Here is a 26,051-nt window from a genome sequence, read left to right as displayed (position 1 = left end):
AAAAGTAAAACACTTATAAACCAGTACAAAAATGTGAGAAAAGCTTGGCAGACAGCTAGTATCCCACTTGGCGCAGGTTACTTTTTAAGCCCCTCCTTTAAAATTTATATGAGCTGTTAAAATCATCAAAAATATTTTGCCATTTAGAACAGGTCTGCAAGTTGCTTCAGGTAACAGCATCTTCAAATGTAAGTAAAACCACTAGGAAGATGACTGTTTGAGCATCTGTTTGGAAGATAAACATGGGCATGAAGTGGGGCATACAATATGTTTTAAGAGCTTTGCTTGATGGGGATAACGAGTGTCCATTGAAAAGAAATACTGGATGATAAAAACGGTTAATGTAAGGAATGTCTTAATGTGGAGCCCAGTAAATCATAGTGACATAAGCTTAGAATTAATGGAGTTTTCAGAGTAATTGCCTTAGGACATGTGGATGATCACAGGCAAAGATGTGTTGAACTGAACCCAAAACAAATGTGCTTAGAGAGTATAGAGCTTGTAAGAGTGTATCCATGTGTTTGTGTGAGCAATGTTTCCAGTCCAGTGGATTTTATCTCATCTTTGACATTCTGGTTCAGAGCTTCTCTCCCGCTGCTTCTTTGATCTCCTCTCCCCTTTTTCTCTTCTTGTCTTCTCCGACTCCCACTCGCTCTGACCTCCGGGGACTGTCTTCCTGACTGTGGTCTCGAGGAACACGGCATGAAGCTGGGGATCCGAAGGCGGTGGGCTGCGCCTTTAGCCTGAGGGGGGGTCGCAGGCCAGCAGGAGGGACTTTAGATGGAACAATGAACCAAACTGTAGTGGGGAGAGTGGGAGAAGAGGACAAAAGGAAGGGGAAGGGGGGCCAATAAATATGTGGTAAACCTCCTGTAAAGGTGGAAGATTGGGCAAGTTTGTTGGCTCAGTGTGTGATGGGTTTGTTTGGAGACTTTCTGAAGGTTAGCTTTGGTCATTTTTATTTAACATTTTCCTGCTATAATGAACTCAAGACTAAAACATAATGTCTCTGCCATCATGTGCTGTGTTATGAAATATATGCTTCCCTAATCTGAAATTAAAGCTGAAGGTACAAGCTTCTGGACATAAAATGCTGAAGGGAGACGTTGACTTGGACTTCCAAAGTGGACTTGGTGAGAAACATCCAAACAGCAGGCAGGGAAATGAAGATTCAGTAATCTACAGCACAGTTCAGTTCACTTTTGTCTCTGGTTTTCAAGGCTTCAAAGCTGACTTCAGCATCCTCTGATATCATTTTACATTTCATAAAAACAGAAATGTCAAATGGACTGCAGTTATACAGTGATTTTACATTTTTTTTCTACCAGTCAAAACACTACAAGGCGCATTTATCCATTCACACACGCAAATACACATGTGATGCTTTGTGAGCAATACAGAGGTTTGATATCTTGCACTAAGGCAGGTAAAGCTTTAAGGCTGAAAATGAGGCTAAAAGCAAAGTGACAAAAGCTGCAGTTCCCGGAGTGGCCACTTGAGGCTGCTTCCAAACAGGAGTAAACAGTATATATGGTATAGTACAGGGGTCAGCAGCCTTTCACATCCCAAGAGCCATTTGGACCCGGTTTCCACGCAAACAACACACTGGGAGCCGCAAATACATTTTGACATGTAAAATGAAGATAACACTGTATATATTGTTTTTTTTTTTTTTACCTTTATGCTTTGTGTGAACAACTAAAGTGTGTTGCTTATGAAATCCATGAAGTGCTACAGAGAAAATTACATTTTATTTATGTAATTAACACATTTTGAACTCTTAAAGAAATATAGCAAAAGGAAAGACGCTGAACTAAAATGATCCATGTAGCAAACAAAAACTGTTGTGAGCCGCCACCCTTATATCGCCTTTGGGCTTTTGGAGCCTTGACCTGACTTTTAAAAAATAATTGGGAAAAAAAAAGCATTATGCTGCTGAAAAATGAAAAATAGATATTTGCAAAATTCTGCCTAAATATGTATTTTACCTGGTTAATGTGTGTGGCGGGGCGTGGTCTGCAGCGTCGCTGCAGGGGAGGGGACGCACCTGAGCGGCACCCGCAATCACGCCTCACCGCCTTAACGTCTGTGCCATCTATGCTGTTGTGTTGGTGTGCGTCGGGCTGTGAGCTGAAAAGCTACAGCCGGCTGTATACGTACAGCAACCGTGTGTGAAAAGTGGTCAATAAAGACATGCTGAAAAGCCTGCTCATGCAAACATCGTCAGGTCTGCCGTGATATGTTTACAATGGAACTTCTGCTCCTGAACCTCTGCGCACAGCGTCTGCAAATCGGGGCATCTTTACGCAGGACTGTAAGCTGTCGTCTGTGAGGCGTGAGCGGTGTTTGTTTTTAACATAGTTCACAGTGGAGAATCGCTGCTGACATAATGTGGATCCGAAGGTCCATAATTGGCCTACCTGGGGTTGAAAGTCTCGATAAATTCACGGCGTTTCAGCGGGTACACCGGCTTCCGCGAGTGGGACGCTTATTTTGAGCGATGAAAAAATAAAAGAATATAATTGTATTTTTATATTTCAATATCACAATCATCTTCCAATTTAAACTACAAGTTAAAAAAGAACTAACATAAATAAAACACACTTCAGCGGAATACTTCCCGAGCCACACTGTAACGACTAAAAAACCGCATGCGGCTCCGGAGCCACATGCGGTTGCCGACCCCTGGTATAGTATATACCACAGGCTCAGCTTGTGGAATTAAACAGCATTAAAAATCAGGTTTACAACCTACTACAAAGACCTGGTTTGGATTAAAAACAAACAAACAAAAAAACAACAACAACAAATTCCTCCATCTGGATGCTGTTGAGACTTAAAGGTAGGAGTGTGGCTGCTTGGACTTTTTGCTTCTTAATTCAGATAAAACTGAGGTTATTGTACTCGGCCCTGAAAAGCTTAGAAATATGGTATCTAACCAGATTCTTACCCTGGATGGCATTACCTTGGCCTCCAGTAACGCTGTGAGGAACCTTGGAGTCATTTTTGACCAGGACATGTCCTTCAACACACATATTAAACAAATATGTAAGACTGCGTTCTTCCATTTGCGCAACATCTCTAAAATTAGAAATATCCTGTCTCAGAGTGACGCTGAAAAACTAGTTCATGCTTTTATTACTTCCAGGCTGGACGACTGTAATTCATTATTATCAGGGTGGTAAATGGTAAATGGCCTGCATTTGTATAGCGCTTTTCTAGTCCCTAAGGACCCCAAAGCGCTTCACACTACATCCAGTCATTCACCCATTCACACACTGGTGATGGCAAGCTACATTGTAGCCACAGCTGCCCTGGGGCGCACTGACAGAGGCGAGGCTGCCGGACACTGGCGCCACCGGGCCCTCTGACCACCATCAGGATGTCCAAAAAACTCACTGAAAAGCCTTCAGCTAATCCAAAATGCTGCAGCAAGAGTACTGACAGGGACTAGAAAGAGAGAGCATATTTCTCCTGTTTTGGCTTCCCTTCATTGGCTTCCTGTTAAATCCAGAATTGAATTCAAAATCCTGCTCCTCACATACAAGGTCTTAAATAATCAGGCCCCATCTTATCTTAATGACCTTGTAGTACCATATCACCCTATTAGAGGACTTCGCTCTCGCTCTGCAGGCCTACTTGTTGTTCCTAGAGTATTTAAAAGTAGAATGGGAGGCAGCGCCTTCAGTTTTCAGGCCCCTCTTCTGTGGAACCAGCTTCCAGTTTGGATTCGGGAAACAGACACTATCTCTACTTTTAAGATTAGGCTTAAAACTTTCCTTTTTGCTAAAGCATATAGTTAGGGCTGGACCAGGTGGCCCTGAATCCTCCCTTAGTTATGCTGCAATAGACGTAGGCTGCTGGGGGATTCCCATGATGCATTGAGTTTTTCCCTTTCCAGTCACCTTTCTCACTCACTATGTGTTAATAGACCTCTCTGCATTGAATCATATCTGTTATTAACCTCTGTCTCTCTTCCACAGCATGTCTTTTATCCTGTCTTCCTTCTCTCACCCCAACCGGTTGCAGCAGATGGCCCCGCCCCTCCCTGAGCCTGGTTCTGCCGGAGGTTTCTTCCTGTTAAAAGGGAGTTTTTCCTTCCCACTGTCACCAAAGTGCTTGCTCATAGGGGGTCATATGATTGTGGGGTTTTTCTCTGTATCTATGAAGCGCCTTGAGGCGACTTTTGTTGTGATTTGGCGCTATATAAATAAAATTGAATTGAATTGAATTGGACTGACAAGTGTTCTGACAGCTGTAGCTGATAGCGGTCTGCTAGGCCTCATCTCTGCTGGAATCACTGAATTGGACCTCTGAGCTGTATTTGTACTTCAGTTTTGTTCAGTGAGGTTCCAGTGTTTTATACGTCTGTTAAACATCACTCATTAACACATATTTGCGTCTATTGCATTGTAGTGCAGTTTATGGATGGATGAATGTCGCTTGCTAACCAACGTTGCTAGCATTAGCTAACAGCTCAGCACTTTACCCATTAAACCAAATATGACCACTTCTGACTTCCTAAAAAGTCACACTAGTGGTGTCCATAACGCTGACTTTGAGGGTTCAAAACACAACTCATTTTACCTCCAGTCTTTCTAGTACTCACTACCCTTACACAGAGTTTGTAGGACTGTTAAAACTCTCTGTGGCCCATATGGTGGTCCTCGAGGTGACGATAGACATATCGTGTATAATGGAGAGACACACACACAGGGATCTGACAAAACTGCGGTATGTGTCACATCAGGATGAGGTATAGATAGAGATGAGATATGATATAGCCACTATTGGAAGATAGCTTCATTGTCCTCGAGCTGTATAAGTCCTGTGGACTAAATCATGAAATATTGTCTGTCAGGATGGTTTTTAGTTACTGCATGAGGTATGATGTTCACTTAATTTAATTACTGTTGTGTGCTATGAATTCTGTACACCTTAACTTAAAAATCAAAACTTACACAATGTTAAAGCTGGACTTTGTAGCATATCAGTGTGTTTGTGTGTGTGTGCAAACTCAAGCAAAAGATTTGGAGTCGGTGTGCATGATTGGCACACAATGCAGATGTGTGGGCAGCAGATGCCATCTGGAGAAAGCAGAGTTTGCTGGTGGAGGGAAGAAAGAGGGGTGGTGGTGGTAGTGTGTGTGTGGGGGGGGGAGTTACCCCCCCCCCCCCCCCTTCACCACCACCACCACCCACCCTCCCTCAACTCCAGAAAAGAAAACCACCAGTCTGACAGGAGCATAAAGGAAACGATGGGAGTGTAATCAATCAAAAACACAGCCGCTCAAATAAAGGGAGACAAGAGACACCACCCGCCCACTAGCAGCCTGTCCCGACCACCACTGCTGCCCCTCGTCATTGCTTCAAACCTTTGCCACCGTTGGTCTACGAAGATCAAAAGCACCACTCCAGTCACCGATCAGGCTCCACATCTGACTGACGAACAAGAGGTATAATGTATATTTTGGGTTGTTTGACCAATTTCAGTGGACACCAGATGCTTTGTCTGCATCATTACACTGGACAAACTAGGAAGACCATAAAGCCACAATGAGACAGAGTGTCCAGGGCCGACGAGAACAACATAAACCCACACACTCATCTCTCCATCTTTTTCTTAAATCAGCCTCATTTTTTGCAATCCAAGATCAGGACTCAAGAGCTGCCCTTTCAGAGCATGTGAGACACAAAAACACTCTATATGTCTTTCTTTTTTTTTATTGGCATCTATGAGGGGGAAAACAAAGCCACAGTATGTCTGTTGAATCACTCAAGACAAAGGCAAGTCTATTTGCCATGAGATCACCACTGTGAGGGAACTCCTGGATGTTTCCTTGTATGGGCACATATAAACATATCATAGCCACAGTTTGGAAGCTTCAGTTTGGTGTGACAGCTACAAAAGCAGATAAGAGCTGGTGCGCTTGGCAATATATCCACACAGACACATTCATATATGTATGAAACGAGAAAAAACTAACAACCAGAAAAAAAGGCATTCACACACCTGCTGAGAGTGAGGAAAGTTTCTAATGGCTCTCGCCCTTGCTGGCTCGCCTTTGCAATCTGGGCTGTGAATGAAGCAGTCTAAATCCAAAATGCATGCAGGTGCATTTTGGATTTTTAAAACAGCAGTTTGCACACAGCGCTGGAATACTTTTCTGATCTTCGTGAAAAAATCTGTTTTGACTTTCCAACCCCCAGAAAGAACAGGCAGCCATACAGCTGATAGGGATACAATGACAAGCCCAAGGACAATGAAGGCAGAGGGCATGCTGAATCACTGCCTTCGTAATCTGTGAAAAGGCCACATTTCACTCCAAAGGAGACACAACATTCAAAGGGTGCCGGTCGTGGTTTGCGGAAGCCTGGCTGCAGTCACCGGCCGCAGTGTGTGGTGATGCAGAAAGCCCTAATCTGCCCACACAGTGACAGTCTTCTCTGCAGATCGTTGAGAGGCCGCCTGTCAGCCACAGCAATGGGCGCATCTCATGGGAGCAGTAGAAAGACCTGTGTAGGAGGACAAAGATGAGTGAGAGCACCCTGGGCAAAATCTTAAACGTGGACACAGCTGGCTTTTCTCAGATGTGAACAATGCCGCCTTTGTTTCAAGAAAAACTGCAGGGGTAACAACCATTTGCTTTTTGCTTTTTTGCAGCAGCAGCAGGAGCTCAACAGACAACCAGGTCTGCCTCTCTCACGCTGCACTGTGCCTACCCATAAAGCCGTGATAATATCAGAATAACAGCAAGTGACAATAATCCAATACAAGCTCGCCACCCATCCTGAAACGTGCATTGTCAATTTTACAAAGTGCAATTCTGTGTAATGTTAGGGGAGGTCATGCTCACACTTGCTCTTTAATCCAATTTTTCCCCCTTTCATTCTTTTGGAGAACAGGCGTCGAGTTGTCCGCTAGGTGGCGACCTTGGTCCGGTGCGGCTCGCTCACCTCGGACTCACCTGGAGCCGAACTATCAGCACAGTGAGAGTGCTGCGAGCGCGAAGGACTGAGACTGACGCAGTGCATTTCACTCCCATACTGGAGAGTTCAGGAGCGCTTTCTACAGTTAGTTAAGGTGTTGCTTTTTCTAAACCCCAAACACACACACACACCAGGCAGATTGTATCTTGTAGCTCACAGTCAGTGTGAGTTGGACAAATGTGCGCTATGATTCCCAGTCTCATGCGTCTGAACTGTAGTGACCACTGTTTGGTGTGTGCAGAGGTGTGTGCCTATTTGTGTGAGTGTGTGTGTGTTGGGGGGTAGTTAATGATTATTTCCCCCCGTCTCTTCTCTTCCCACCCCCAGTTCTTCTCGTTTCCTATATGGATTGACGGAGTCCGCGTCAGAGCGCACGGAGTGGACCCGCCTCCTGGCTGTGGAGCGCTCAGTGCGTTTCTCTTCCCCCTCTGTCCGCTTCAGACCCATATTCCACTGGGAGAGAGAGAGGAGAGAGCGAGGGAGTGAGTGAGAGTGTGTGTGTGAGAGAGTGAGAGAGAGAGACAGCAGGACCTGGGAGAAGAGCACCGAAAGAAAAAGAGGAGAGGGGAAAAAACGCAGCACCGACACAAATGGCACTCATGGCAGGGATTTTGTTCACGGCCACTTTTCTTATTTCTGGGATTTCTACATCTCTTTCTTCGTCACGGATATATCCCCCAAATGAAGGTAAGGTCGCTGGGAGGAAAATTAACTGCGGCGGGACTTCATCCCCGCTCCCCCGCGTCTGTGCGGCTTTTGCGCCGCGGAGGCTCACTTCGCCGAGCCCCAGTAGTTGCGAGTGCGTGGAGCCGCGACGAGTTGGGTCACCTTTACGCACTCAGCGGCTTCTGCGGAGCTTTTATGCGAGCGAAACTGGAGTGAGAAGTGCCTGACCGAGCGCGCATCCGTTGTTTTGGGTCGGACTTGGATCGTGCCAGCTGCGGAAAGCCTGGGAGTACTGATACTTTTGCCCCCTCTCCCCTCCAGCAATACGTGCTGTTTTCTGTAGGACAGTGAAGGAGACATCTGCTCCCCCCCCCCCCCCCCCCCCAAAAAAAATAAATAAATACAATTTAAAAAAGCACTTCGCACAAACATGTGTCGAAAAAGAGAAACCAAATGAATATACGAGTCAGTTTGGAGACTCGCAAACCACACATCCGACTGACAAAGCAGCTCTTAATCCATCATTTTCAGAAGCATCCGCAGCGATGTCTCCTGCTGTCACTTCGTCATTTAGGGGAAAAAATCCGAATAAATTCTAAAAGTTTAGCTTTCCTGCCTGGCGCATTACATTGACGCCGACACAACAAAATATTTGTCGTCGATTCATTCAAGATTTTTTGCCGATGATGTGTCAGATACACGTTTACTTAAAAAGGATCAAGTGTTAAAATGAGAACTATTTAAATGAAGTGTGGTGTATCTCATTCAAAACATGCGCTCGGAGGTCTTCGGGGCTGCAGTCGCCTGCTCGAGTCCCGGAGCGCCGCGTGTTAGGTCCGCTACAGATGAGGCTCAAACCCACTTTCTACTGTAAACACTAATAAAATCAATACTTTATTTTATTAAAGACGAGCCCATTAGCTGCACGTCTGTTCTCTGACGGACTCTTTGGTGTGCGTCTGTTCTGCTCGGCACAGCAAAGCTGTCCGACACAACAAGTCCACAGTTAGAAACCCCGAGCGCCGTTTAGTTGGGACTCAAAAGATTCAAATTTAAAATGAGTCTTCATTGTGCACGATGATGTATTTCATGTGCTTACGTGCTCGGTTTTTTATTTAATTATTTATTTATTTACAACACATGCAGCTGATTAAGCTTTTTTCCTTTCAGTGGGAATTTAAAAGAAAATTTAAAGGACCGCAAATATAAAATAAATTTGATCCCTTTTTAAATTATAAATATATGCGTGAATTTTTCTTGTGCGTGATGTTTTACTTTTTTGGAGAAAGTATTGTGTTCGGTTTTCTGTCTGTCACTGTGTTTTTTCCCCTTTTATAAAATGCTTTTTCTTTTTTTAAAATTTTTATTTTAAGTTTACGCACGAGGATTCAGTCAAACGCGTAAAGCCGACGGTGAGCAACCGATAAAATCACGATGTGAAAGGCTCCGGGGGAAACGCGTTTGTCGTTGATAGAAGATCCCTTTGCTTAACGAAAATCAATCAAACCACATCTCTTAGGCACAGCAAGGAATTACGCAGAACAAAGCCTTCACATGTACATCTTTGTAACACTTGCTGGCCCACAGTTTTTACTCCTGAACCATCATCATGAGAAGATTTCCTCAACTACATAAATCGCTTTAAAGCTTTGTGTGTGTGTGTGTGTGTGTGTGTGTTTGCTTTAATCATTTAAAAAAAAGGAAGCCATTTCTCCTCCTCAGAGTGTAAGGCCTAATTGGATTATATGCCAGTGCTGATGTTGTGTGGACGGTCTGAGACTGCATGCTCACTTCTCTCATTCTTGTTTTCCAGTCACGTTATTGGACTCCAGAGCTGTACAGGGGGAGCTGGGATGGGTCTCCAACCCGACAGAAGGAGGGGTAAGTGCTGCAAAGAAGTGTCCCCTTGTTAGGACGCATGGTCCCCTATTGGGAAAAAATAGAGAGATGATATCCATTGTTGGCAGGAGCTGTAGAGTGATCCGCCAAATAGATACACAGCCCCCTTTGATAAGATTCTGTCCTGGAGAGCATTTTATGGGAATATCTTTGTTGTTGTATTGCGTGTGTGTTGGTGTGTGTGTGTGTTTGTGTGCATCTGGGCTCAGGATTAGATCATTTCACAAAAAAATGAATAAATTCATTTTTTATCTTATATAGAGGCCACCTGTAACCCACCTCGAGACCCACATCAGGTTCAGGAAGCTGCTTTGAGAACCATGGGGTGTGTAAGCACCCCAGTAACCTCACAAGCCCTGTTCCTCTTTCTCTTCTGCTCCCCTCCTCTCCAACCACTCTGTAATGGTCAGATGCGGGGACCGATACTCCAGCGGGCGTCGGGTTTCCTGAATAGACCGTGGATTGAATCGGCCTTTGTGGAGAAACTTTATATCCCTTTCCACCATTGAGTCGAAGCGAAAGCGAGAGGGAGAGGGAGAGGAACTTGGCAGCTGAGAGAGGGTCCTCTGGAATGGATGAATGAGGGGGGGAAAGTGCAGTGGGGTTCAGCTCTTGCCTGCAGTATGACCAGCTACAAAGCAACGGGGAATAGGATCGACAGAATGTGTGATCTCTGGTGGTTCTAATTGGGCTACAGTGGATCTGGTACGAGAAAGAACAGGGGCCGCAGAGGGCCCCACGATGGCCACAAGTGTTAGATTTTAGTTAAACGTAAGGCACATGCAATGCCTTAACCTAGCCTAAACGTGACTGTATAGAAACAGGTAAATATGTATTCAGATGCATGCTGGTAACTAACCCTCACCCTAACTAGCCTTTTATAAATAAAAAAGTAGGTTTTGATGTTTTAGATAAAATATTCATTTTTTGTCCTCTGATTGTCCAAACCTGGGGGGAAAAAACAAATTTCAAAGGCCAATAAATAAATAAATAAATTTTAAAATCACAAATCGTCAAAGCTTAGAGGTCAGGGTCACTCAAACGACAGAAGGTTAGTGATCGTCAGTCAGAAGTCACTTCTTCCAGTTGTCCTGCTTGCACAAATGTGATGAAAACCACAATTAAGCCTTTTAATGTTTTATGAAAATGAATACAAATTAGCAACCGCCATGTCAGCTAATGAATATGAACCCAGGGGAGCAGGATCTCATCTTGTGCATCTGTTGCGAGCTCTGTTGTCGGCCTCTCTAAATGAACTTGATCGGTGCTGCGCTCCGGTCCTCCCCTCAGCCATTTTATCACAAGCAAGTGATTGACAGGGTCCCGGCAGCCGCGCAAAGCCTGCATTCACCCTCTCATTATGACCAATTGGCCTTATTCTCCCTCTTTCTTGCTATCGGCGGGGGGAAAGGTGCAGCGTTATCTCAGCGGTGCTTGATTTCCACAACAAAAGCGGGGCTGAAGCCAGAGAGCAGGAGGGAAATGATAGACATTTTTCTAAATCCTACAGCCACAGCTATGTTTAGCATTATCGTACCACTCTGCTTTGGGGAAATAAGGCTTAAATCCAGATTGTTTATGATAAGGCGTCAAGTAAAATCTGGCAGCCTGACTCACATGTTTCAATTTTTTTTTCTTTTTTGTGCAGTTTTCTAAATGGCTGAAACGACAACGGCCAAAAGCTTGTCTGCTCTTGTTTACAGCCCAGCTCAGTCAAAGGCTCTATTTAAAACACACGGTAAAAAAAAAAATCAGAGGCAGCGGGCTGCTCCGAGGCTCTCGAGAAATACTTGCGTTTCCTCAATGGTGCCGTGTAGAGAGAGAAACTTTATTACGAGTTGAACAAACATTCTCCCTGGGTAAAAAATAAGTCAGACCACACCGGGTAATCTGTGCACCCCCCGCGCAAGCTCATACTGACATCAGTGCCAATCATGTATGCAGATGTAGAGCAGGCGCACATTAGATCATTAGCAATCTTCTAATGGCTAGGTGTGTGTTTGTGTGTGTGAGACGAAGATTTTGTGTACAGCTCACCAAGTAATTGAACTGTAGGCATTGCTGAGCCAGAGACCTAATCACATATTTCCTTCATAGTGGAGGAGAAGCAATAAATATTAATATCTTTGCACAACTCTATTAGGTGTCATTCATAAAATATGCATTAATTTAAGCCATCGATGAACTGCTCTGCTTGGCTAAACCAACAAAATGCTCTTTTGCGCTGTATTGCTTGGCGCAAACTGGCACCGTGTAATATGTACTTGGTGCTTAATTGGTTACATATTACACATTGGCAGTTAGGAGAGCTTTTATGTCTGGCATTTTCTAGATGTTCTTAATGTTGAACAAATTTTCTTTACAGGTTCCTTTTAGCTGCTGTTTGGAAAATACCATTTTCACAAGCAGATTTAAAGTTTAAACTCTCGTCATCCACCCAGTCATTAGGGAACCACTTAGGGTTAGGTTGCTGAACAAGCACAGTTTAAACTGGAAGATCTAACTTTTCCAATTAGCTCTTCTATGCATTTGGCCCTCTGTTGAACACTTTTAATTTGGGAAAGCTACATACAGGAAAATTCCATATAAAGGGGTAGATTTGAAACTAACTCTAAACCAGTCACTGGTGACCTGGTGGAGATGAATAAAGTTTAAGAATTTTCCTCTGGGATTAATAAAGTCTCTCTGATTCTGATTTTAACATTTTATTATTTGTTTCCTTTCCCCAGTGGGAGGAAGTGAGTATTATGGATGAAAAGAACATCCCCATTCGGACGTACCAGGTGTGCAATGTCATGGAACCCAATCAAAACAACTGGCTCCGCACTGACTGGATCCCCAGAGGAGGTGCCCAGCGAGTCTACATTGAGATTAAGTTCACTCTCCGAGACTGCAATAGTCTCCCGGGTGTCATGGGAACCTGCAAGGAAACCTTCAACCTTTACTACTACGAGTCCAACAACGACAAAGAGCGCTACATCCGAGAGAACCAGTTCGGCAAGATTGATACCATCGCCGCAGATGAGAGCTTCACTCAGGTGGACATTGGCGATCGTATCATGAAGTTGAACACAGAAGTCCGGGATGTGGGAGCCCTGAACCGCAAGGGTTTCTATTTGGCTTTCCAGGATGTTGGGGCGTGCATTGCACTTGTTTCTGTCAGGGTCTTCTATAAGAAATGTCCTTTAGCCGTGCGTAATTTGGCCCAGTTTCCAGATACTATCACTGGAGCTGATACTTCTTCACTTGTGGAAGTTCGTGGTTCATGCGTGGATAACTCAGAGGAGAAGGAGGTGCCCAAGATGTACTGCGGGGCAGACGGCGAGTGGTTGGTGCCCATTGGGAACTGTCTGTGCAACCCTGGATACGAGGAGCGCAATTCAGAATGTCAAGGTAAGGAACTGATATTTGTCTATGGCATTTTTTTGGCTCCTTTCTCGATTTATAGACCACCGTCCCCCCTCTCCTCCAGTCCGTCCCACCCTTACAATATCCCGTCTCTGTCTTTTTGTCTTTATCTCGTGTGTTTTGTTCTCTTTGTTCTTCCCTCTCCGTTGGATGTTTTTATCTCCTTGCTCCCTAGCTCTCTACAGCCTTCTCTCCAGTGTTTAGTTGGGTGATAGAAGCGGAGATGACTGTAAATGGAGTAATTAGTGGGCCCACTGGGAGGTGTTGTGCAGTGGGATGCATCCCAGGAGAATTGGTGACACGGAGAGAGGAGACTAGTGCCCCAACTGGTTTGCACTAACGCTGTGTCTTTCACCCCCCCTAACTGTTCTTTCTCTTATTCCCAATAGAGCCCCAAGCTGTGGAAAAGAGATAGACAGCTTTAGAGGAAGAGAAGGAGAGAGAGAAAAGGGTTTATAATTCCAAGCAGGTATGAGAGGAGTAAAAATACACAGCTGGGAGATGGGGCTGAAATAGTTCTATTTGGTAGGAGAGGAATAGCCCTTTGTGGACAATTATTCTACTCTTGGCTTGCCGTGATCCTATACCAGGCAGTTTGATGAGGTTTTAAGGTCAGCACAGAGTGCTTCCCCCTTCAGACTTTTTAAAATCACAATCATGATAGAGCTTGAAGCCTGTTGGTGAATTTAAAATGATCCTAGGAATGCCAATCAAAAACCCACCAATGGATCATTTCAAATTTCTGTCAGTTTCCAAGCTCTTCATAAATGGCATTTTTGATTGCCTCTGACCCACTTTAACTCCCTTGTTTCATTGCACCCAGTGGTCTGTGGCTTATGGTATACAGTACTGTGATGTTAATAACATCTAGTAGGATTCAGCAGCTGTTTTGTTGATCAGTCTTTTGCCAAGCTGGGGGCACACTTGTAAGCTGGCCAGATGAGCGGATGCCAGTTCTGCCAGGAAAGTTTATTGGTAAACCCCGGTCGTCACCACCCACCAACATCACACAGAAAGCAGTGGGCCGCAGCAGTGAGGGGTCAGAGGCTGGGCACGGGTGATTAACAGGGGGGCGGACTACTACACCTCTCCTAATTTACGAGGCAGCCTTTATCTCGGAGGACTAATTGCATGACAAACAGGTCTGGTGATTTAGGGCTACCACTGGCTGCTCGGGGGTGGGGGAAAGGCAAAGGGGTTCAAGTAGTCACAGATGGAGGTTTGTGTGTATAGTTCAGAGTTTATTTGTTGAGCGCACTGTACGATCAGTAAGAATTCTCCTGGAGTGTTGCCACCTCCTCGGGGTTCAGATGGCTCCAGCCAGGTTTCTATATCCAGAGTCAGTTTTAGAGAAGCAGAGAGAGAGAAATCTGCAATCAGTTTACCACAACAACCTCTTATGACTCAGTATGAGAACCCTGATCTCATATTGTATACCATAACTTCCATTTTGTTGCATCATTGGAAATGACTTCTTATCTCTTCCCTTTAATTCTCGTTGAGATAAATAGCTGTTATAGTCATCATAGAAGGCAATAAAGGACTTGGAAGCTTTGATTTTATGTGACTAATGCAGTATTGTAGTGTTTGCCAGCTTGGCACCAGCACTGTTGCTCAAGCCAATATATCCATTTAGTCCCCATATCACTGCATCTGCTTGAGTTTGTTTAAGTTTACAGTGCCAGTACGCCCACTCTATTCACTTTTACCTACAGTTCTACTCTCTTTCTAAATTTCACTTTCAGCTGGATAACATGTGTTGGCTTTATTTTGATTGTGGGTCAGGGACTTGTGGGTTAAAAGGTGCTGGTCCTCAAGTGCACAGATGAGCTGGTTAATATTTCCCCATGTGACAGGCTCTGGGGGGGAGGGCCTCCGCTTTTCTATGCCCGTGTTGACAAACAGACTTACGCAGAGGTTTGGGGTTTCTTTGTGGTGAGGGTGAAATTAAAGGAAACATGAGTTAAGGTGTGATTTTTTTTTTCAGTATTGTTTTGCTGTTTTGAAAATGTGTATGAGAGTGTCAGCCTATGAGGTGGTTTGATAAAGTTCAAACTGTTTTTGTTTAAAAGGTTTTCTTTGGTGCAGTTGTGTGAGTGGTGTGTGTGTGTGCTTGTCCTGTGTACGTGCAGGGTTACAAGGGCACCCTGGCCCCTGGTTCCCAGCCCAGGATGAATGGGCTCCCCTCCATCATTGTTTGGGGCAGCAGCGGAGCCGTCTGAGACTGGTGATGTTTGAGGGGAGAAGGATTTAGAGGGGGAGCTGACAGGGGATGTAGGACTTGTATTCTCTACCCCTGGCAGAGGTCAGGGGTCATCCCCTTCCGCATCCATCTTACTGCAGTGTATGACAGGGTTGGGGATCCAGGATTGATTAAGATGTCAGGGTTTTGACAGCTGTGGTAGGGGGAGTGTGTATGGGTGTCTGTGCCTTAGGTGGACCTAGGGTGACTAGGGTGTATAGCCAGGGCCAAGGCAAGAGGGACAACCGGGGCACTGTGGGCCAAGGGGCCCTCTGATCTAAGGAGAGGGGACTGTCTGTTTGTGTTTGGGATCTCGTTCCCTGTTAACCACCTCGCCCACTCTGTGGGGAGGGCGCGGGGGTCAGCTTGTTGTCTCACTCCTCATCTGGTGAGGGAGTCCCTGCTGTTGGAAGTGCGGGAGTGTCTCTGAGGTAATGCAAAGAAGAGATTGGTGGGCACTTTGGCCCATCATGTGTATCATCATGGAGAAATGATAATTGCCCGCTTTTTTCTTGATTAGAAGATTGATCGAAATAACGTTTTTGGCAGTTGTTTTTTCATGAATCAGATTTTAAGTTGTTTCCCTCGAAGCTGCTTCTGTTGTCATGTGTGTTTGTTGGGGATGAGTAGCTTGTTTAAGGTGTGAAGTTGACAGATGCTTCTGACACTGCAGAATGCTTGCACATAGTTGAGCTGTGAAGCTTTCACTCATAACTGCCTCTCATCACAACACAAACAAGTTTCTACTTCTTTGTGAGCTTTCTCTAGAGCCTTATCCTAATCCTAACTATCAAAACTAAATGTTCAACCTTTAGTCTAATGCTGTTGTAAACCCAGTTTTAACGTGATTCCGATTCATCAGCTGTGTGGTCTGTCCCACAGATCAGACAGAAGGCCCTGCCTTGCATGTTTTAAACTGTCAAAGTGTATGAGAGGACATTATATGAACTGAGGCTTACTCTGACCATAATCACTACTTTCCAAAGACCCTAACCCCTTATTTTTTTGTATTTAGGTTTAAATACAAACATGTAATATCGCCCCAAAACCCTGCTTGGATGCATCTTGCATGTGACATCACACAGAGCCAAAAGTAGGAAAAACTGTCTGAAACACTGATCACATCATTTAGTATTATTATAGGGTCTTTACCACACAACATAAAGCAACTTGAGGCGATTGCTGTGGTGATTTGGCGCTATGTAAATCAAATTGAATTGGATCAAATTGAATAATCAAAACTTGTACCATGTTTAATATGAGCATCCACTAATGTAACAGCATATAAAAGACAGAAAATAAGCAAATGCATGATAAAATCCACTTTAAATTCCATCTGTGCATTTGTGTCCTCTTTAAATCCTGCTTGTGCACGTGTGTGTGTTCAGGACCCGATTGTGATGTCGGTGTGCGATCGGAGCATTTTTGCTTCAGCAGTCTTTGCTGAGCTGGAAACTCTCATTGGTATTGGATTAAGAGGTTTTACGGATGAAGTTTCTCTCCTGTGCTCCGTTCATTATGTGTGTGTGTGTGTGTGTGTGTGTGTGTGTGTGTGTGTGTGTGTGTGTGTGTGTGTGCGTGTGTGTGTGCGTGTGTGTGTGTGTATCTAGGTCTCCCATTCTATCCCTCCCTCTGTTGACAGTGTTAAATATGCGCTTGGGAGCATCATTCTAAATTCACCACGTAATTCTATTTAGCCCGCCGGTCCCGGGTGACTTTAAATCCACAAACTCAGTCCCTTGTTCTCTCCCCCCACCACCACTCCTCCAACCCCTGTTTTGCTCCCTTTCTTCCTTCTCTTCTACATATACACAAATTAAGCATTTGCATCTTCCTTTTGGTTGTCTTTTTTTTTTCTTTCTGTTCCATGTCTTCTGTCTCTTCAGATTTCCTGTTGCTTCAGCGGCTATTCACAGGCGTTCCTCCTCTTTTCATATGTCTCTTTCTCCTTTCATAGCCCTCCATTTTTACTGCCGAGTTTCTGTAAGCAATTTTCACCCATTCACGCTGTCTTTTTTTTCCTCCTTTTCTCTTCTTCTTTTAACCCCCCTTTTCTTCTCTCTGCTCCGGCCGTCGAGGTGGTTAGTGTTTGTCAGCCTGTCTCTGGTGGCAGCAGCAGGAAGTGGGCTGAATAATGAGATTACCTTCGCTGTGGGGAGGGAGGCGGCACACCAAACATCATCACCCGTCACTCTCCCAGCGAACACACATGCGCGAGTGACACCCGAGAGCGTGCGCACAAACCCCAGTCATCTACATCTTGGGATAAACATTTGCCACACGTATGCTCGTGCAAACAAACTCTATATATCCAGGCAAATGCATGGAAATAGACGAAGCAGTGAGACGCATGCACGCGCGCACTCACAATCTTTAGTTTTAATTTCGTGCGCACACAGACCCGCACTCCGAGCAGAGTGCAGCAGAATGGAGGTGAATGTACTCATCACTCTCGCTGCCACCAGAGAGGCTCATTTTGTGCCGCTGAATAGAGACGAGGAACGGAGGCTATTACCAACGGAGAGCAGCAAAGAACAACAGATGCAGAAAGAGAGGACAAAATGTCTCACGAGGAATCCTTCAACTCCTCCTCCCTTCTTCCTCGTTCCTGCTAAAATAATTGCTTAAGGGATTTTTAAATATTCTGCTGTTGTTTTCTTCTGATTAAAAAAAAAGAAGCAGTCCTCTCAGCTCACACAAATCTTCCCTCTACTTGAATGGTAAAGAAGGGGAGGAGGGAGGTGGGGCGGGGATGCTGGTGGTAATACAGCCATCATTAGTCGAGGTGCTGAAATGCTTTTCCTGCTCAGGCGGCCGTCCTGCCTCTGTGTTTGTTCCCTTCATGGCTCGACACTCATCACCCTTCTCTGTTTCTTCTCGTCGTGCCCTGTTTAAGGCGGGAAGCCACCGGTGATCAAGCATGACCCGGGTTGATAGCTGCAGTACTCCCACAGTGCCAGCTACACCTCAGGGTGTATGACTATGCTGCTACAAGTATCCATGTTTATCCATGTTTTTCCTTCTTTCTTTTTTTTCTTTTTCTATGCAACTTAAGCTCCTCTGTCACAATTTACAGTTGGGCCTCATTTCTGTTTCTAACACCAGCTGGAAGAGAGATCTAGTAACTATATTTAAAATGAGCTAAAGGATTCAATAAATCACCAGGACTGTTTTCTGAAAAAATTATTTAAAGGCGCACTAAATGTTGTTGTCATTGGAATCAGATTGATATAAGTGTTTTGAATAGATTTAAATCGAGCGCAGCACTAGGTCAAGCAATTCAAACTCCATTCAGTTTTTATTTATACAGTACCAAATCAAAACAACACTTACCTCAAGGGCTTTATACTGTAAGTAAAGACCCTACAATTATACAGAGAAAACCCCAACAATCAGTTGAGTCCCTTAGGGCAAGCACTTGGTGACAGTGGGAAGGAAAAACTCCCTTCCCACTGTCACCAAGAAATCTCCCGGAAAGTGGTGGACTTCTGCTGCGACAGGACAAAGACACACTGTGGAAGAGAGCCAGAGATTAATAATAATTAATGATCATAATAACTAATGATCAAATGCAGAGTGGTGTATATTACACTAAGGTGAAAAAAGTTGAGAGAAGAAGAAACACTCAGTGCATTATGGGAAGCCCTCAGAAGTCTATTACTAAGGGAGGATTCAGGGTCACCTGATCCAGCCCCAACTATAAGCTTTATGAAAAGGAAAGTAGCTACCAGGGGGGCAGATCAGCTGATCTCAGTGCTAACCCACATCAGCTGACTGCTCAATACATTCTACACATATCTTCGGCCAGACTCTCTATGAGCCCACTCTTTATCCTGCTTTAGCCTCCTGCTGCACATCTGCAAGCAGATTCACAATCCACTTCCTCCTGTCATGCTGCTTCAATCTGTGTCATATCTGTTATCGTCAGGGCTTGCTCTGTTCTGTGCTTTTTGTCTTGCTGCCGCTCTCCCATGACAGAGCACTCCTGCCAAAGACAAGTTACTGCAGACGGAAATCTTTCTTTGATTACAGTGGGTCTGACTGAAAAAGCAACAAGTGTCAAATCGGCTCCATTCGATGCTTTGTTTAGGTTTTTCATTAGGTAGTTTAGCCACACTGGAAAAAATGACAGGTGTTGTTTTAGCTAAATTAATTAGGGAAATTTGGGGACTTCTGTTTTTGGTTGGACACTGTGGTACACAGTGGGAACGAATGATCCACAGAGTACAGAATATACCGTTGCTTCCCTATTAAGGCCACAAATCTCTAACACTGTACAGCAACTGTTGATGAACTTGGACCTGCTTTAAACTTTTGAATAATCCGTTTTTTGTAATGATCTGCTTTTTCAACCTATAATGGAGCATTTAAGCCTTCAGCTCATTTTAATTTCATTGAAATACACTCGATATTGTGAAGACACACTACTTTTCTTAAGTACACTATGTTTGTAACAGTGCAGCTTACATGGTTGTCAGCTGGCATTAACAACATATGGGCCATGAGGATGATAACATTTCTCCTCTCCTCTCCTCTCCTCTCCTCTCCTCTCCTCTCCTCTCCTCTCCTCTCCTCTCCTCTCCTCTCCTCTCCTCTCCTCTCCTCTCCTCTTTGAAAAGCATCCTCTCTTTGAAGCCCGCGATGGGAAGAGGGAGCGATTAAAGCAGTCAGCAAGCAAATTAGCATGTCAAAAGGCCCTGAATCAATACCCCAGCTCTCTACCAACACAACCCTGCAGTCCTTTCACCCCCACCCCTCCACCCCCCATGCATCTCTGCCATTCCCCCATTCCTCAGGCTGTTCCCCTTCTTCTCCCTCCTTTTTTCCTGCACACTCTCCCTCTTGCTCCTTTGCCCTTTTCTTTCTCCTTCGCTCACTTTTCAGATTTTCCTTACCCCCCCCCCCCCCTAAAAAAAGCCCTGTTTTCTCCCCGAGCTGGCAGGCAGACGGAGAGAAGAGGTGGCGTTTGTGGAGGGAGATGGATGGATGTATAGGCAGAGAAAGGCCGACGGAGAGGGAGAAGTGGACAGCCATCAAGTGGGCATGGGTGAACTGTTTTGGAGATGGAGAGAGAGAGAGTGGTTATGAAAGAGAACGAGGGCCTCTGCCACCTTCTTTGTGCTGAAAGAGAGGCAGAGCGGACCTCACTCGCCAAGAACAGCAGAGGAGATCCGAGATGAGGAGACAGGGAGGGAGAAAAGGAGGCAAAAAACACGGGAGGGAGTGAAGTGGAAAGAGATTTAGTTCCAGTCTGGCAACCTTGCCTTTCTTTTTTTTTTTGCACTTCATCTGTCGGTTCACCATCGCACGGAAATCCCTTCGATCTGGGGCAGTGTGTTAGTGATCACCAGCGCAGATGTGTGTGTGTCTGAACCGTTATCTGGCCCGTGTTTATTCAGTGCATCTGTCTCAGCAGGCGTATCACATGCTGTATCAGAAACTTCTATTAACATCCCGAATCGCAGTGCGCGATCTCTGCCTGCAGACAAAGCAGCTCAGCAGCCCCTCAGATGAACGGCCGGCTCTCCTTCAGTATCTGACAATGGGAGGCTGATTGCAAACACCTTGAAATGTTTTATCTCTCCCTCTCTCTTTCTCCTGCTGATTTCCAACTTAAGATCCCCCCCCACCCCCCCTTCCCACCACACACACAATCCAGCACCATCCAATAGTATCTAGGTGGTCTTTTTCTTCTCTTTCGTCATCATCCTTTTTTTTCCTCAGAGGGCAAAGAGTTCAGTGGCCAAATCAAAGGCAGCTCCGTAGCAATCAGTTAGGGGTTATGACAAAAAGCCTTGCAATAAAGGGCGGCTGTGTAATCTGATGGGCCCTGAGACTGGATGCAGTGCCCATTCTAATGAGCCGAGATCCCCCTTTTCTAATCACAGCATAGGAGGAAGTGGCACAGTGCTTCATTCTCCCTGGAAAAACACACACACACACACATTTAGAATGTGTGATTAGAATAAAAGACTACATGCAGATTGTTGCAAGGAAAACAGATTAAAGATGTGAAGTGGGAGGAAGTATTCTGGGCATCCAAAGCCTCCTTCATCTTAGACAATGGAAGATGAGTTTGGAGAGCCTAAACTGACATTACGCTCGCCTGCGTGTGAATCGGTGCTTCAGCAGAGGAGTCGGTGCATTAGGTTATGGCTTGTTTTTTGGTAATGAGAAAGCTTAAACAGAGAAGCTGGTTACAACTTACAGGTTGCATTTACAACACAGGCTTAAGTGCAGAAATTAAGACATGTAGGGCCAACAATAAATAGTAAAGTTTATTTTTTTAAAACTTAAAACATATGTTTGACTGCTTAAATTGACACTTCTAACAGAATTCAGCTCTAGCATGTTGATTTCCTGCCTGTTGGAACCATGAAGTAAATGTAAAACTGCTCTGACGAGTACCGCCTCTGTTCTAATAATGGTTGAAGCTCATATGTAGTGCCATATTTAGAGCTATCCACATTGCCACACCAATGGACCGTAGCTACATCTGTACTGTAGATGATGAACAAGGAGAGTATTCTCTTTGCCTTTACACTGCAGTCAGTCCCTGCAAGGTCTGCGGCTGAAAAATGAAGAAATACACAAGTGTCAAATGCTTGTAATGACACTCAAGGCTGGCTAAAAATGCAAGTCATTGTTGGAAGCTTCCCATGTTAGAATTCCCATCTTTACACTGCAAATGAACGTGTTTTCAACTCAGTACAAAAAACAAGAAGTCTTAAAGTTATGCCAGATTAATGGTGACGTAAGTAGCTGTGGCTGTGAGCTCTCTGCTAGACCTCACGTTCACTAGCTTGAATAACTGAACAGAATTGTTTTGCTGTTGGTGCTTTTTGGTGCATGTGTTGTAATAGTTATTATATGGGATATGGGATGATAACCAAAAACCATGTGGTTATTTGTGTAAACAGGCTGTCAGTGAAGTCAGATTTTTTTTTTTTTTGTTAATGTGAGAAAATTTGGAATTTATATGTTTCAGTTAGCCGGTATCTGTGTCTGTCTGCCATCTTGTTGGGGTTTTCTCTGCATTTCTCTGTAGGTCTTTACCTTACAATATAGACCAAATATAGACCATTGACCAAATACAAAACTTTCAGATTGTTAGTCCACAAACCAGTCGGTCATGTCTACGTCTGTTATTTTTGTACAGTTGATGATTCCGGTGAAAAAACAGCCTACAACTACATTAGCCCATGTGCTGTATCCTCAAGGTCTGCAAAGCTCACTGTCTGTTAGCTGTAGCTTTATATTTCTATTCAATGTGTGACACCAGTTTCTCCAAGAAAAGCAAAGCTTTCTTTCTTACCTTTGTTAACACGTTTTTTGCCGTCTACAGTTTTGATTTCACCCCAGAATTTTGAGAACAGGTGGCTGACACATTGCTGAGATGGGTATGCACACAAATATGGCAACGTACATGTGTATCAAACACACCGTGGGCTTGCCTCTGAGGTGTAACCTCTGTGCAGGAGAGCTGAAATGTAATTTGGGGATGTGGAGCTCTTGCTGCGCCGGTGGACCCAAAGTTGCTGATCTCCAGCCAGAGGCTGAGGTATGTCCGTGGCAGGGCACATCTCTGGGATTAGAAACCTTGATCCTTCCTGATATCTAGTGAGTTTTCAAATACTGCTAGAAGGGGAAAGAAAAAAAAAGTAACGTGTTCCCTTGAAGACTTGTATCGCTGGAAGAAAAAAAGAGGAAGGGAGAGAAAGCGAGGCAGACAGATAGGATCAAGCTTAAGAGAAAAGACAGCGATTGAAATCAAACAAGGGCACCAAAAAGTGACTTTGTTTGACAGAAGGAATGTGTGTGTGTGTGTGTGTGTGTGTGTGTGTGTGTGTGTGTGTGTGTGAGACAATAAAAGAAAAAGCAAGATGAATTGATTCCTAGTGGCCTGATAAATGGCTGGAGATGTGAAAGGTGAAGTGGGGAGGGGGTATGGGTGGTGATCCCTCTTTGAACAAGCGTAGTGTAGTCATGTCATGACCTCTGGCAGCTGCGGTAGATATTACAGTCAATATCAGCTGTGTGTATTGTAGACTTGATTCACCTGATCTTGAACCGTTTTCATTGGGCCTACAGGGAGCATGAGTGAACTGACCCTTTAAAGAGTGCATTGAGTTGGAAAGACACCAGAGCTAACCTCCTCAATAAAAGCAGCTTCTGCTGTGTTTTTTTTTTTTAAAAAGGAAAAAAATTTCAAACCAAAGCTATATGTCCTGATATGTTGTGTTTACATTAGTATTGGGTTTTAGTGTGCTGAAATCATAGACTGTATATAGTAACAGACAGACCAAGCCACCAGGGCATTTCTTCATTTTTGGATTCTGCTTTTTGAAACCTCAGCTTAAGCATTTCGGCTGCCACCATGTTGGGATTTTCTTTTAGAGCATTCTTCCATTGGCATCTATGGGCATTGGTTCAGCCTCAAGTGGCCACATTAGGAATTGCAGGTTTTGGCTTTACTCTTCTTGGCTTTACTTTTCAGGCCTGGAGGTTGGAGCTTGATTATTGACGGCATTAAGCGGGAGAATAAAGGAAGTTATGAGCGCTTTTCTTTGCTTTCACAATCAGCAAAGCTGATAAGTGCAGAACGTCAACTTAAGAGGTGATAAATCGCAACGATAAGAAGAGATAAGGAAAGGCAGAGAGAGCTGTAGATATGCTTGTGTTGGAAGAATGTAAAGAGTTAGAGGAATGTGAAAAACACGACACAGAAACTCGACCGCGGTGGTGCCCACACACTTACTTCAAAGCACGCTGTGCATTTTACCTCATATCCCTTTGTTTGCCCCCTCCAATATCATCCTTGTGCATGTGTGTCTGCTGTCACATCAAAGCTAAAGGCTAAAACACATTAGCAGAGTAACCTTGTCAGAGCAGCAGCCATTAACCCGAGGCTCCTGTTACAAACCCTGCACGCCCTTCACCCCACACACACCCTCTCCACTCTGCCCACAAGGCTAGGTTTAACTATTCTGGGGGTTAGGCAAGGTAGCGTATGCATCCAGCTGTTGGACACACATATACGCTGCCAGCTTAGGAGTGTACACACATCATGTCAAGGCATGCAGCATGAGCAGGAGTCAACACAGTTTCAAACTGGGGGGAGGCTCAGGATGGGAGGTGTCATTTCTATGATGGCAGTGACCTCGTTTCTGTTTCAAGAGGAGAGAGAGACAGAGAGAGGGGGAAAGTGGTCTGATGAGGCCTGAGTGACACCAGGTGAGGTCAAAGGGCAGGGCAGGGACAGTCGCGGTGGAGACCAGCAGGCCGTCACTGGGCTGACATGAGCTGTTGAAGAGTCAGTGACCCGGGACAGTTTTTATGTAACCTGTGTGTGTGTGTGTGTGTATGTGTGCACTCACACACACACACATCCAGAGCATCAAAAACGTGTCCCCCAGTGCAGAGACACAATGGCAGCGCAGCATTCCCAGGGCTACACACACACCTCATGTGCACACACATGCACAATAGAAGGTGTTTTGAGGCCCCAGACAGCCTGTCGTCTGGGAGCTACAAGTAGATTACCTAAACAAACAACCTAAAAATACCTCCCTTTTTCACCCATAAGTCGACCCTTTGCAACCTCTGCACCGAGCTGCTTCTGAGAAACCGTCAAGGTTGATGTTAAACTCGCCCCCGAGACCGCAGACAACGAAGCAATTTAAGTTTTTGCATGTGCGAGCTTAAGCGCTGACAGATGTGCGCGCACTTTCATTTGACAAACTGTACGTCCCGTGTGCGTGTGGTGGAGCGTGTTTGATTTACGACGGGGTCGTGGTGGAGTCATCTAAACTTACATGTAAGCTCGGTGTAAATATTTTACGTGGTGAATTTGTCACTGTGGAGTCGTTTTTAATGATCCAAGTGTAAGTCGGAGCCCTTTTTCTTCCGCTGTAACTAAAGATTAAATAAACCATGTGTTCCGTTTGAAAAGACAACTGAAATTAATGTTGAAAATCCACAGCTACAGGCAGTGGTTTAGCCATTCTGCTTTCATGTTTATCTGGATATCAGAATACATGTGATGGAGGTTAAGGTTTATTTTTGCTTTGAGCTATCTGCAGAAATGTAGCAATTACATCATATTTGAACAATTTTCCAGCTGCAATGTTTCCACCTGAGGTCACACACCTGTGGCAACCAGGCCAGAGAGGGCGGATTTATGGGCTTTTTTGGAAAAAAAACTTTAATTAATTTAATTTACGCTTTGTTTAATCTGGACATAAGATGTTTGAGTTTCCCAGCAAAAATGGACATGAGAGTGAACAGTGGTTCCAGAACAACACCCACAAGAAGACATATTAGTCTTACACACATACATAAAACAAACAGTGCTCATCCAAATCCACATCACCTTAAATTTATTTATTGAGACCAGCTGCTTAGAGTTAGTTTCTTTTGCAGCTGGTTCCACGCCGAGTTTGCAGATAGAAGGAACATTTAGAGATTATTATGTTAGTTAAAAACTACTCATATCTAGATCTTGAAGCACCTTTTAATAATTATTGAGGCTCTTCTTTCTGCAACAGAACAACAGAAATAGAAAAAAACACACGAAAGTTGACCCAACACAACAAAAGTGTTTTTAGGGTGACAAACCAACCAGAATGTAAGAAGCTAACAGGAAAAGGTTAATAGCAAACATGTAACTACAGTATTAGATGAATGATGCAATTAAAAAACACATTACCTTACATCTCCCTCACAGCGCCGGTGAATCCTCCAGCAGTTCGTCACATGTTTTGGTCTCTGTCGCTTCTGTCACAGCTGGTCTGTCACATTAATGTGTCCCCAGAAACACTTCTGTTTTTTTCTTTTTCTTTTGTTTA

At 44.5% G+C, this 26,051-nt stretch overlaps 1 protein-coding gene across 2 annotated transcripts in view; it reads left to right on the top strand.

Moving 5' to 3' along the window:
* The first annotated feature begins 7,423 nt into the window (after positions 1 to 7,423).
* epha4l (eph receptor A4, like) overlaps positions 7,424 to 26,051 on the top strand; it is a 58,471-nt gene continuing 39,843 nt past the window's right edge. For both annotated transcript variants that reach the window (XM_026191502.2, XM_026191501.2), the window contains exons 1-3: positions 7,424 to 7,676; positions 9,469 to 9,536; positions 12,284 to 12,947. In XM_026191502.2, the coding sequence (XP_026047287.1) occupies positions 7,580 to 7,676; positions 9,469 to 9,536; positions 12,284 to 12,947 (829 nt within the window). In that variant the 5' untranslated portion in view covers positions 7,424 to 7,579. The remainder of the gene's footprint in view (positions 7,677 to 9,468; positions 9,537 to 12,283; positions 12,948 to 26,051) is intronic.

Source organism: Astatotilapia calliptera, chromosome 14, assembly GCF_964374335.1.
Source record: "Astatotilapia calliptera chromosome 14, fAstCal68.1, whole genome shotgun sequence".
Taxonomy (NCBI): Eukaryota; Metazoa; Chordata; class Actinopteri; order Cichliformes; family Cichlidae; genus Astatotilapia; species Astatotilapia calliptera.
The sequence above is the reverse complement of the archived record's forward strand: the minus strand, read 5'-3'. Positions and strand labels throughout refer to the sequence as shown.